The sequence below is a fragment of the Lagenorhynchus albirostris genome, chromosome 17, assembly GCF_949774975.1.
Source record: "Lagenorhynchus albirostris chromosome 17, mLagAlb1.1, whole genome shotgun sequence".
Lineage (NCBI taxonomy): Eukaryota > Metazoa > Chordata > Mammalia > Artiodactyla > Delphinidae > Lagenorhynchus > Lagenorhynchus albirostris.
In genome coordinates, this window is record NC_083111.1 from 12584201 (window position 1) to 12597498 (window position 13298).

A 13298-nucleotide genomic window follows, 5' to 3' on the forward strand; every position below is an offset into this window, starting at 1 on the left:
GGTCATTCTCCCTTTACCCTTCTGAACTATTTCTTCAGATAATAACAGTCTGACAGTATATTAGTTTGCTTTTTATTGTCAGCCTCAACAAACTAGAAAATAAGCTCCATGAAAGCATATCTGTCTCACTGTTGCATGCCCAGTGCTGAAACAGTAACTGGCACATACTAGTTCAACGAGTATCTGAATGAAGAATATACCTACTTTTGAAAGGCAACAATAATTTGTTCATGTATTTTCCTTTTTCAGATATACCCTCCTCCATTTTGTGAGGAATACTATGACAAATAATCCCCCCAATTACTTCCCATTCACAAAACAATTACCAACAGAAGTTTCTCTAAACTTAAACACCATCAGGAGAGACAAGCGGTCGCCTGCCATTAGACGGGATGGGAAAGCAAGAGCGAGAGAGCAGTCCTCTGAGCTTGATACCACTCTGTCCAACTACACCTCATTTCTGACTTTCTCTTTCCCACACTGTCAACAGGGCTCTTGCTTTCCAAAAACACAATGACTCTTCTCAAGAATGGTTTCATCAGTAGTTAGGGCTACTGTATCTGCTTTGTCTGTCTTTTCTTTGAACAGTGTCCCAAAGTAAATTCCAAGGAACAATGTTTCCTAGGTGTTAACAGACACTGAAAAGGGTCAAATAAATTTAGGAAAAACTTCGTTAAGCAAAACTGAGCACTTTCTTTTTCACAGAACACTCTTCAGAATCTTAATTATGGTAATGTACAGTATAAATCTCCACAATGGAAAAGAGTATACCCAAACTTATTTTTTTAACTCAAACCTAACAGAATCTTTCAGTCATTTCATTCATTACACCCTTCTTTCCTAGCTATCTCAAAAATTCCAGCAGCCTGACTTACTGAAAACACCTTTTACTTTAGATGTCAAGGAAGGTTTAAAAAGAAACTTGTTAATGGTTTTAAATTATAATTAAAATAATTAATTGTTGGCAGGGCATTATTTGAGAGTCTTTTCTTTTTTTCTGGTAAATGGTCAAGAGTGACAAAAATTAGTAATATTACCAGAAGGAGCATAAAACTGGGGTCAAATAAAGCACTCAAATAATTTCTCCTCCACTCATACAATCTTTTTATAACACCAGTAACCAAAACAAGGGTGAGATTGGAGGAGCAGAAGGAAGCAAGTTCTGTTAAGTTTTTAGCCTAAATATTTTATTTACATTTCTGGAGGAGACTAAGTATAGATAACAGACTTATATAAAAAAAGTAAAACAGTAGAATCACTTTAGAACATGATGAACACAAATTCACACCCTGTCTGATGCAAAAATTACTTCCCTAACAATTCCTCTTTTTCTCAATCATTCTCCCATATCTCTGCAGGGAACCCACCCTTATCTCTGCCTCTACATGCCTCCCTTGCCTCTAAAACCTTCTTCTGGTCACCCCTTTCACTCCTATTCTCTATCAGTGCCAGTTTCCAACCTTGAACTCATTCATCCTAACATCTGCGGGATATCTTCATAGATATCTGATGTTAGAGGCAAAAGTTGAACTAGTCATAGCCCTAACATCAAAGAAACTCTTGAAACTTAAGAGGCCTGATTGGAATATGGCCCAACTGCACCCTCCCCTCCCCGTGAGACAAACAATGCTACCTTCAAGCCCAATCCCTCAACAATCCTAAATTCTTTAAAACTAAAAATAGCTCAGCTGTTGTCTCATCTGCCAGCAGATGGCCGGACTATTTTTAATTCAGGATTCTAGACAGCAGGAATGGATCAAGCTAAGCTAGGGCAGCCTAGAGGCCCTCACTCTGCAGAGTTCAGTGGTTGCTGCAGAGAGCTGTAGTGGGGCAGATACCAAGAGAGGGCAACCTGGAGCTGTTCCTGGGCCTGTGGACTTCACAATGATTGAACAATATAGGTGTGAGGGGTTTTCTTTTCTTTCTTTTTTTTTTTTTAAACCATTCTTTACTTCAAAATAAAGTCTGAAATGTATGATAATTTAACAAAAGTTTTCAATAATCTGCTTTTAAGGTTTCATTATTTTTCTTTTTGTGAAAAACAGAGTTCCTTTATGTGGTGCTTTTGAAATTGGGCTTCGTTTTAATAAAGTAAAATCCCCCCAATCTAGATAAGGTTTCCTAAGAGCTATACTTTAACAAAAAAAAAATTTTCTTAAGAATATGAGATGACCTGTAATTTCATGAGTATAATTTACAGAAAACTGATTTATAATAGGCCATTTTGTTAAAAGGTAACTGAATTAATTTTGAATACCAGTGGTCTGAAATCTACTCACACACCCAGAAAATGATTTTTAAAACACAAAAGGATTAAAAGTCTGGATATAAAAATACTATATATTTTCTTGTTTACCCTCTATCTCCCTTCAGCCACATTGTAGGTGCTCAATAAAAATGCAGGGAGGAGGTGCAGGGAATAAATGCAGACAGGTATATTTAGAAGGGTCATTTACAAAGTGTATTTAGAAGGGTTATAACAACACCCACCTCTCTACCACTTCCAGCCAACTCCTTCCCACTCATAAGCTAGAGATCAGGGATGACCTAACCAGGCCATTCCAGTTTACTTTCCCATCCAGCTTGACAGCCATATAGATTATCAAGAGAACAAAGTGGGCTTGGCCCAGGTCTCAACGGTGAAGAGGAAAAGGGAGGTCTATAATAGTTTCCAGGGATACATCTGGGGATACCATCTACTACAAGACATTATACTTTCTGCAAAGATGAAAAGGGTTATCCCTATGAAATTATGTTTGGGTGATAATGTAGATGTATGACTAGAAGGGAAGAAACAAAGGTCATCAGGGATCAACTACCATGAGATTGCTCAATGAGATTTTGTAGGAGACTAAATGTAACTATGAAATGTGGGGAAAAAGCCCTAAACATCTCAAGTAAAGAAAGTACTCTGGTGCCTTGTCCCTGCCTGGATAGACACATTCCTCATAATAAGCTTCTGCTAACTATATGGAAGGGGCAAAAAAGTAAAGAGTGGCAAAATCTAAAACAGACAATCTTGGTACAGTTGGCACACACACTACCAAGTAGTCCCTAGGTCTAGAAACAGCAAGGATCAAGCTAAGCCCTCTCAAGATGCCAATCAAGAGTGGCAGGAATGCTCTCAATGCACAACTTAAGAGAATGGTGTGCTCACATTCATGGCACATTAGAGGGGACGTAACCTTACAATCAAAGTTCAACATCCTAATTTTACAGAGAAGGAAACTAAGGCCCAGGGACTTGACTATACTGCAATGTAACAGAACTGTGATTTAAACCCAGGATCCCAGATTCTCATTCCAGTGATCTCTCCATTTAAAAATACTTACATTAGCATTTTGGAGAGAGAAAAAAAAAAATATATATATATATATACATAGATAGATAAGACACACACACACACACCACACTCCATTTCCTCAGTCTAATACTTATCATTAGTATATTAAAAGTATATTTTAATACAGAAAATCTGGTCTCAAAAACTAAAACTTTTGTTTGAACTCTCAAGTTCTTTAACCAGCAAGTTATTCATACACATAACAATTGTTTTAAAAATTCCAAAAATCACTCCTTCCCTCATCCTGCCCCAAGTTAATAATTATTCCTTTCAGGACCCAAATATAATTCAATTTTTACTTCTGTACAACATCCTCTCATACACCTGCAACAGTCTTTCGCTAGCTTCAAGAATAACAAAAGGTGAACTTGTGATCAATGAAGGATAAAAAAACTAAACTTAAACTCATTATACATAAAATTCAAAAAAATTTTAATATAATTTCTTCAATAGATCCAAAAAAGGAAAAAAAACAGTAGAACTTATTATAGCAAGTTATAAAGTCTTCTATTTATTTTAAAAATTAAAAGGCAAAGTTCATTTAAAGCTGTCTTGACCCTTTACTTTAGCATACATCCAAGTTATTCTGGATTTTCTTCCCCTTCAAGAATGTTTTCCAAAGCCCACTTAACAAGCTTCGTTTTCTCAAGTCAATTTGATGTAATCTATTCCCAGTGCTACAAAATGAAGCGCAAGCATTAGGAATTCATCTTTGTGTTTAACGTCCTGGTCTCTCCTTAAAACGATTTCGTCCTTGATGGATGCAACAGATCCATCAGTGGTCCCCCTTTAACAATTCTTCATCTGCCTGTCCTCGCCGTAGGTATTGTCTGGATTTACCCTGCTAGGGGCTTCATGACACTAGATCTCTTTCGTCTGAACTATAAATCACAACTCAAGCTTGAGAGCAGCTGCCACGGGCCAGACATGTGGCTGGTGGGTGTCATTGTCTTCATTCTCCCTGTTTCAAACCCTCCCCTCCTTGTCACTAAAGCCAACGTATCTAAAGGTCCTTTCCTTCCCCGCTTGTATCTCATCACCCCCTCCCCTTAACCTTAGGTCTTGTTCTTCCAGGTCAGCCCAATCGGATACAACATTACTCGCTGTTTTTCCCGTGGCAGAAGCGGAGAAATGTCAGAACAGGCGGCACCTCCCGCAAACCCCTTCTCAAGACTGTCAACAAGGGAACAACTTCAGCCTTTCTTTCCAAAGTACCACGCCAAACGAAAAGTTATTGAAATTACGATACGGAACCCTTCCCACGCCCAATCTCGACAAATCAGCTCCACCTCAATTTTCCAAGCGAATAAACGACAACTCCTTCTGCTTCATCACAAAGGGTGATATCCTGTCCGCACCGCACGGTCCACCAACAAAATCTTCCCATGTTCTCAAGCCGACCCCCAGCCCTGCCGCGTTCCCTGAGCCCAGCGAGCTGCCCTTCCTCCTCCACCCTGCCTCTGCCCCACATCTAGCCGAGTTACTGTCAACTCCAGCCAGGCAGCCCAGAGCTTCGCCAGGGCTCCCCGAGGTCAGCGGCGCCGGCCCAGGGCGAGCGCCCGGCGACCCCCACCCCCCACCCCGCGGTACCCTCCCCCATCCCTCGGGCCCCCTCCCTGCTCACCTAACGCCACCTCGCACGCTTTGCGCAGCTGGGAGTGATGCGCCTTCTTCACTTCCTTGTCGGCCAAAATCTTCTCCAGGGCCCGGGTCAGAAACATGTTCTTCGTCTTCTTCCCCTCATACATGGACGCAGAGAAGGAGGCGGCGGCTCGTCCGACCCGCGGCTCCCAGCGGCTGGAAGGGGGGGGCGGGGGAAGGAGGAGGAAGAACCGAGAGAAAGGAGAGGGGGTGGAGGTGGGGGAGAGGAGGCGTGGAGGGCAGCCGCTGGATCAGGAAGGAGCGGGCGAGCCGGGCCGGCTCCGGTGCGGGTGAGGGGCGCAGAGGTCTTCGCCGCCCCCCGAGGGGCCGCCCCTGGAGGGCCGCGCCCGTGGGACCTCCGGTTCTCCCGGCCCGGGGGTCGCTTCCCGGCCACCCCCCTCACTCGCCCCTCCGGCCCGGGAGCGGAGAGGGAGCCCAGCCCGGTGGCCGTCAGCCCGGGGGCCAAGGGACGAGGCGGCGGCTTAGAGGCCCAGAGAGAGCAGGGCTGCCCTGGCTACTGTGGGGATTAGCACCCGCCGTGGCCGCGGACTGGCCTCCATCACCGCCGACCTGCCCCGGCCGCCATGTTGGGAGGAAACGACGCGTCACGCAGCGGCCGAACAGCTGCAGAGGAGGAAGCGGCGGCGGCGTCGGTGTTGGCTGCCCAGAGCTGCCGCGGCGCCGGGAGGCAGGAGGCGAGGGCGGCGCGGGAGGAGCGGCTCGAGCCGCAGCGCTACGGTGGCCCGGTAGGGCCTCGTCGCCTCCCGCGTTCGCCTGCAGGGCGGCGTGGGGCGTGGCGGGCGTCCTGCGGCGCCGCGCCCGGTTCTTTGGGCTCCTCCGGGTGGCTGCGCTTTGGAGCTTGCCCGGGGCCGCTACTCCCACCGAGTGAACGGTACTCCTGGCTACGGTGCAGCAGCTTCTCCGACTTTCTGGAGATCCCGTAGGTGGGTGCGCAGCCCCTTCCGCTCCAGGGGGCGCGGAAACACCCGCATGGCCCGCGCTCAGCCGCACTGTTTCCACCTGCTGCGCTCGACTCTAATTACCAGCTGAGCGAAACTGCTCTCCAGGACCGTGACCGTCAACTGCCTCAGGATTCTCTCTCGGGAAGAGTAAAACCGATTTGACACGGATTCAGGAATGTTTCACTTTTTCATCTCTGTAGGATACATCGGTAAACTCTAGATTTCAGATCTCTTCTGAACTGATACTAAAGTTAAGGGAACAGATGAATGCTTCTGATTGATGAGGTCCCTTAGAGCTCTGTGTTTCTGTGCCTTTAATACTAAGATTCGGTCCGGGACAAGAAAAGCAGTTTCAGAATGGAATAGCTTTAAGTACAGATTACCGCAGACACACATGTGACAGTGTGTCTGCTTTGATACCAAAGAATAATTTAGATTTCTACAGTGTTTCGTTCAGAGCAGAAAATTACAAAGAATACCATTAAAATATATGCATAGAATTTATTTACATGGTGATCTAGCTAGGTTGCACATTTTTACAAGTTCAGAGCTACAGTGTGGCTCTATCAACACTAGATCCCAAATTGTTGGAATATGTCGTTCACTGTTCTGATCCATTCTGTTGCCTTGACTATGGATTTGTCCTAATGCAACCATCTAAACTCAAGAATGGAGAGGCTGTGATTTGGGACAGGCTAAAAACCATGGGAAATAAAAATGGAAACCTTGAATGTGATCCTGAATTAAAGTGGACTAGTAGATTAATTTTTTAAACTTTCTTATGCTGAGAAGCACATCTATAAATAAATTAACTTTACTCTAAAGACTATTTCTAGATTCCTGAAAGTTAGAGGTTCAGTATACTAGATCAGACATAATGTTGATTTCTGTGTACATTCTCATTGATTGTAAAATGAGAACAAGCTCCATTTCTATTTTTGTTTCTATGTAATGCCAATTTTGTGCCGGGTACTGTGGAAGGTGCTAGCTGATCACTGAATCTGTTTACTCTTCTTCCTCAGTACAGAGATACACTGTGTTCCCTTGTCTCCCTTGCAGTTAAGTGTAGCCATCCAGATTTAGCTCATTAAAGAAAAAAAAAAATCTTCCACAAGCTGTCTCCCATACTCTTTCCCTTCTGTGGCCACATGCTGAAGATGGCAGAGCCACAGGTTAGAAGGAGCCTAGGTCCCCGAATTACCACTTGATGGAGAGCCATCCAATATTTGTTTTGGACTTTACATGGGCAAAGTATACTTATGTTTAGCAGCTAGCCTTATCCGAAGCAATACACTTGGCATTCATTAACGAATAATACAGACAGGAATCTCAGCGCTTAAACAGTATACTACATAGCACATATCAAAATCTGTAATCATCTTGTCTGCTTACTTGTTTATTGGTTGTCTGTTTCTCTCATAAGACCAAGGACCTCATCTATCCATTTCTATATATCTAGCATCTAGCGTAGTCACTGGCATAGAGAAGGCCTTGAATAGAAACCTGGATGAATGAGACACTGGGCTGGCTAAGTGGGGATCACACCCAGCTTAGGTGCTTACAGTATATAGTAGGGGAAAAGATATTAAATAAGTAAGTCACTAGTGAATATATGATTATAAATGTATGATTAAAGTGCTATGAGGAGATTACTTTAGATTTTAGATTCAGAGATGCTTCCCTGAAGAAGTAACATTTTAAACTGAGGCCTGAAAGAAGAATAGAAATTAGCCAAACTAAGTCAGGAAAGAACTTTCCCAGCAGTCTCTTCTGGTAGGGGAGAAGCTTGGCAAGTTTCAGGAAACAAAACAAGGCAGTGTGGATGAAAGTTATCTAGGGGAAATGGTGCCAGTAACGATACAGAGGAAACTAGGAACCAGATCACAGAGAAACCTGTAGGCCATGTTAAGGGTTTGGGATTTCATCCCAGTAGTGACAGAAATCTATTGAAGGGTTAAGTAGGGAGTGAAGTTATCAAATTGTTGATTTAAAAGTAGTCCCTCTGTTGTGTGGAGAATGAATTGGAAGGGGACAAGATTGGACGTGGGCAGAACAGTGAGATGATTACAACGGTGCAGCATGGTTTAAGCTGCGGTCCAGGACCATCATGCAAGGTTTGGGAGACCACGCCCTGCACAAAGTTAGCAAAACGGGGCTGGACTTCAGCTCCAGCATCTGCCCAGGTGAAGGGCTCCTTTTCCTAATTTGCAAAAATGTTAGGTAGACCAGTGGTGTCTGAGTGATGGCAGTGGAGATGGAGCAAAGTGGACAGATTTGAGATGTACTTTGGTGAAAGAATGGATAGGATTTAGTAATGAATTGGAGTGAAGATAAGAAAAAGGAAGAGATCACAGTGAATGCCATGTTCCTGACCAGAGCCCGTGAATGAGTAGCAATGCTGTTTGTGGAGACGGCCTAGACTGGGATAGGAGCATGTTTGAGGGTGAGGGTACAGCTTTCAGTTCTAAAAGAATCGACTCCTCTGAGATATGACCTGACCCTCTCAGAAGGAATGGCCTCCACCCTCCTTTCTTCCAGAGGACAATCCATCCTCCTCTGCTGAGTCTAGGACTTCACCCAAAAGGTGGTGGGGATTGTGGGGAGGGGGGGCGGCAGGGGGAGAACAGCCTCGGGAGATGGACACCCTCACCCAGCCTGAAACTCAAGATATTAACTCTAACCTGCCTGAAGCAAAAAAATAGGGTAAGACTCTAAATAAATCTGATGTCCTTGGAAGATAAAGGGAAAGATAATATTTTTAGTCTTTTATTCACAATTATAGGGGAAGGGATGCCAGGCTCAGGCAATCTTTACGCTAAAATTTCAGTTATTTCCCCGTACATATGTTTCCTTTTATTTTTTTATTATTGTCATTGCTTGGTGCTTATCCAGTCTATTTAAATAAAAAATTCAATTTCAGTATTTACTTGCATTTGACTCGTTTTCAAAACATTTAAATTCTACAAAAGCCTGTCCTCTAAATTTTAAAATATATTTTTCTTATACATGATTGCTTTGCTGAGTTCATTTTTGCCTCTGTCTGCAATCTCACCTTCCTATCATTAATTACCCCTCATCATTTTCCCTTTCATATATAACTTTGCTGTATATTAGCTGCCTCGACTTTTCTCTTTGGATAATATTCCCACTTTGTTTCCAAATCGTTAAATAATATCAAACAATGAAAGACTTTGACTTGCGTCTTAGGGACTTGGTTGGTGTGCTTTATCATCATCCTTTCAAATACAAGTTCAGTGTAACATGAGAATCAAATAAAATGTGAATAAAATTTTAATTAATGCTGAGTGTAGCTGATTGATGTTAAAAGCCAAGATTAGTTAACAACTGAAAATAGCATCACTGTGTATTCAGTTGACTAAAAAAAAACTATGATGCCTCCAGTAGTCTTTTACATATCTCTAAATTCTATTAGCTTTCAAAACATTCTATAATCAGACCCTTCCCTGACTTTCCAACTTATGTCTCAATGGCAATGGCAATAATTATTAACATTTATATGGAGCTTATTATGAGCCAAGCACAATAACCCAAATGAAGAATTTTCCATTATTATTCCTGATTTATAGATGAAGAAACTGAGACATGGAGAATTTAGACAACTTGTCCACATCATGCAAATTATACATGGTGGAGCCAGGATTCCAATTTGGAAAGTCTGGCTCCAGAGCCCATACGCTAAACAACTAAGCTATACTGCCTCTCTGAACAGTCTTTTCATGTAACTTTCCCTGCCCACTCCCTCCTCCACTGAAATAGAGATGTAGGCACTCAAGTTCCAGCCCATTCCTCCTTCAAATCCACCCCCTTCCTTCCTCTCATCCACATACCACATGTCCATAAAAACACCAAGCTTTTCTGCACCTGTATGCCTTTGTCCATCCTTCAATCCAGAGCTCCCACCACCACCTCTCTTTTGTTTGCTCTCCCCAAAGGCTTCCCAACCTTCAAAGCCTCATTGAAATTCATACCCTTCTAAGTTTTCTCCTTTTACCTCCAACAGCACAAATCCCTCCCTTTCCTAGCCTTTTATAGCTTTGTCTACCTCATACTTCATACCTAATTATATAGCCATGGTAGTGCTTATTCAAACTGCAAGTTTTTGAAGACCAGGGATATAAGAAAAGATAAAGCAGGCGACTTAGTAAAAGATGGGAGACATGGATTTAACACAGAAACGATCAGTTTTGCTGAAACCATGGTAATGACATGACTAAAAGAAAGGCCATCGCCAAAGTAAGTCTGTTTTCTTGCTTTTCATTTGAAGAGGCTTGTACAATTGGATATTCCTCATTTGTCAGTCTGCTTTCATCTTGTTTATTAAGGAAATAAGTGAATAAAGTGCGCCTTTGAACTCAGAGGCCCTGCTCACTGTTCTGCAGGAAAAGTGTCAAAACACTGAACAGGACAGATAGAGGAAGAGAACGGTAGATTGAAAAATTTGATTTAGAAAGAAAAGATAAGAAGAGCAAGCACACTTTTATTCAGTAAGAGACTATAATGTGGTATTCGATAATCAAAGTGAAGTTTCAAAAAAAATAGAATGTTGTGGTAAAAAAAGATCGCAGATCTAGAGCTTGAAGTTGGAAGTAATAGAATTTTCCATAAGTTTTATTTTATTTATTTTTTTTTATTTATTTTTTTGGCTGCGCCGCTGAGCAGCATGCCGGATCTTAGTTCCCCAATCAGGAATCAAACCCACGCCCCCTGCAGTTGGAGCGCGGAGTCTTAACCACTGGACTGCCAAGGAAGTCCCAGAATTTTCCATAAATTTTAAATCACCAAGTGCTATATATTTACAGAATAATAAAACTGAACGCATAAGCGCTTAAGTTTCCTTAAAACTTTAAAGTTATATAATTCTTTAGAGGGGTGGAAAGTACTTTCAATCCATGGCACTGTTCTTTTCTGTGTACATTGTTATAATTTTTCCAATGAAGTCACACTAATGATAGCAACTACTTACTAGGTGTTTACTTTGTATGAAGCCCTTGACAAGCGTTAACTCACTTAATTCTTACAACTCAGCCATTTATCTGTTACTATTCTTCTTTTACAAATGAGGAAAAATGGTTAGAGAAGTTAATTGCCCAAGGTTACAGTACCAAATATGTTTATCACTTGCCAAAGTTTGTGCATGCTCTTAGCCATTGTTCTATCCTCTCTTTCTTCCTAGTCACATATTTGTATAATCCATTTGAGAGTGCTTTTTGACCAATGTTGTGCCATAATTATATTAAGGCAGGACCACATCTTTTCTTTCCTTTGAAACTACTCTCGACAACTGGTACATATTAATTATTATACTAAGTGGGAATTAATTTTCTGGAGGCCACGTTTTTTAAAAATTTTTAAATGGGGATTTTTATTAAAAGCCTGTCTTTTAAAGAAATTGTAGTCTGAAACTTCCTGGAAAAAGAAATCTCTAGGCCCAGGTAGTTTTACTAGTAAATCCTATCGAACATTTAAAGAAGAAATAACACCAACACTCTCTCTTTCAAAAAATAGAAGGGGGAACACTTGTCAACTTATTTTATAAGACCAGCGTAACCCTGAAACCAAAACTAGATAAAAACAATACAAAAATGAGAACTACAGACCAGTGTCCCCTATGAGTATAGATGTAAAAATCCTCAACAAAATATTAGCAAGTCAAATTCAGCAATATATAAAAGTACACCACAACCAGTAGGAGGGGTTCATCCTGGGAATGCAGACTGGTTCAATATTAGAAAATCAAGCAATGTAATTGACCACACTGACAGACTAACAGATAAAAACTACATGATCTTATCAATTGATGAGGGGAAAGCACTTAGCAGCATTCAACACTTATTCATGATAAAAACTCGTAGCAAACATCCTCAATTCGATTAAGGACATCTTCAAAAAAAATAACTATAGCCAAAAGCATGCTCATTTATGGAAAAAAAAATTCAACACTGAAAACCTGAATGCTAAGACTGGAAACAAGGCAAGGATGTACATTTTCACTACTCCTATTCAGTATCATACTGGAGGTCCTAGCCAGTACAATAAAGCAAAAGAAAGAAAAGGCACACAGTTGGAATGGAAGAAACAAATTTTCCTCATTGACGGTCAGCATAATTGTCTATGCAGAAAATGCCAAGGAATCTACCAAAATATATCTAGAACTTATAACTGAGTTTAACAAGGTCAGGATACAAAGTGAGCACATGAAAATCTATTTTATTTTTACGTATTATTCCTATGCATTTGGAAACCAAAATTTAAAAAAAATTTACAATAGAGCCAAACAAACGAAAGGCTTAATTATAAATCTAACAAAACATACAAGATCTTATGATGAAAACAAAAAAATGCGGGTGAAAGAACTCAAAGAAAACCTAAATAAATGGAGAGACATAGCATATTCATGGACTGGAAGACATTGTAAAGATGTCATCTAATCCATAGGTTTAGTATAATTCTAATTCTGTAGGTATAGAGGAGCTGATTCTAAGATTTATGTGGAAAGGCAATGTAACTAGAAGAGTCATAATTTTTTAGAAGAGTACAATTGAATGAATCACAATACCCAATATTAAATCTCAGTATAAAGTTGTGATAGTCAAGACATGTAGAATTGGCTAGGGGCTAGACCTACAGATCACAGAACAGAAAGTCCAGATATAGACTCATAGAAATATAGCCAATTGAGTTTTGACTAAGTTTCACAGACAATTCAGTGAAGAAAGGATAGTTTTTCAAGAAATAGTGTTGAAAACTTAGACATCCATATGTTAAAAAAAAAAAAAAGGAAAGCCTCAACCTAAAGGTCATACTTTGTACATAAATGAACTCAAAATAGGACATAGATCTAAATGTAAAATATAAAGCTATAAAACTTTCAGAAATAAACATAGGATAAAAGCTTCATGAGCTAGGGTTAGGCAAAAGTTTCTTAGACATGACACCAAAAGCATGATCCGTAAAAGAAAAAAATTGATAAATTGGACTTTACAAAATTTAAAACATTTTCTCTGTGAAAGACACTGTTGAGAGCAAAAAGACAAGCTACAAAATGGGAGAAAATGTTTGAAAATCACATATCTGACAAATAACTTGTATTCAGAGTATGTATTTTTAAAATTCTCAAAACTTATTAAGGGACTTACCTGGTGGTGCAGTGGTTAAGAATCTGCCTGCCAATGGGGACATGGGTTTGAGCCCTGGTCCGGGAGGATCCCACATGCTGCAGAGCAACTAATCCCGTGCGCCACAACTACTGAGCCTGCGCTCTAGAGCCCGCGAGCCACAACTACTGAAGCCCGTGTGCCACAACTACTGAAGTCCATGCGCCTAGAGCCCGT

General features: G+C 41.1%; 1 protein-coding gene across 4 annotated transcripts in view; it reads right to left on the minus strand.

The window, feature by feature from the left end:
• Positions 1-5671, minus strand: part of ARFGEF1 (ADP ribosylation factor guanine nucleotide exchange factor 1) — a 138748-nt gene extending 133077 nt beyond the window's left edge. Inside the window, exon 1 of one of the 4 annotated variants that reach the window (XR_009536541.1) lies at positions 4968-5671. Coding sequence is in view for 3 of the 4 variants with exons in the window: in XM_060128449.1 (XP_059984432.1) it covers positions 4968-5091 (124 nt within the window). In the remaining variant the exon portion in view is untranslated. The remainder of the gene's footprint in view (positions 1-4967) is intronic. The other 3 variants (XM_060128449.1, XM_060128448.1, XM_060128453.1) reach the window with 3 other exon arrangements.
• Between the last annotated feature and the right edge of the window lie 7627 nt (positions 5672-13298).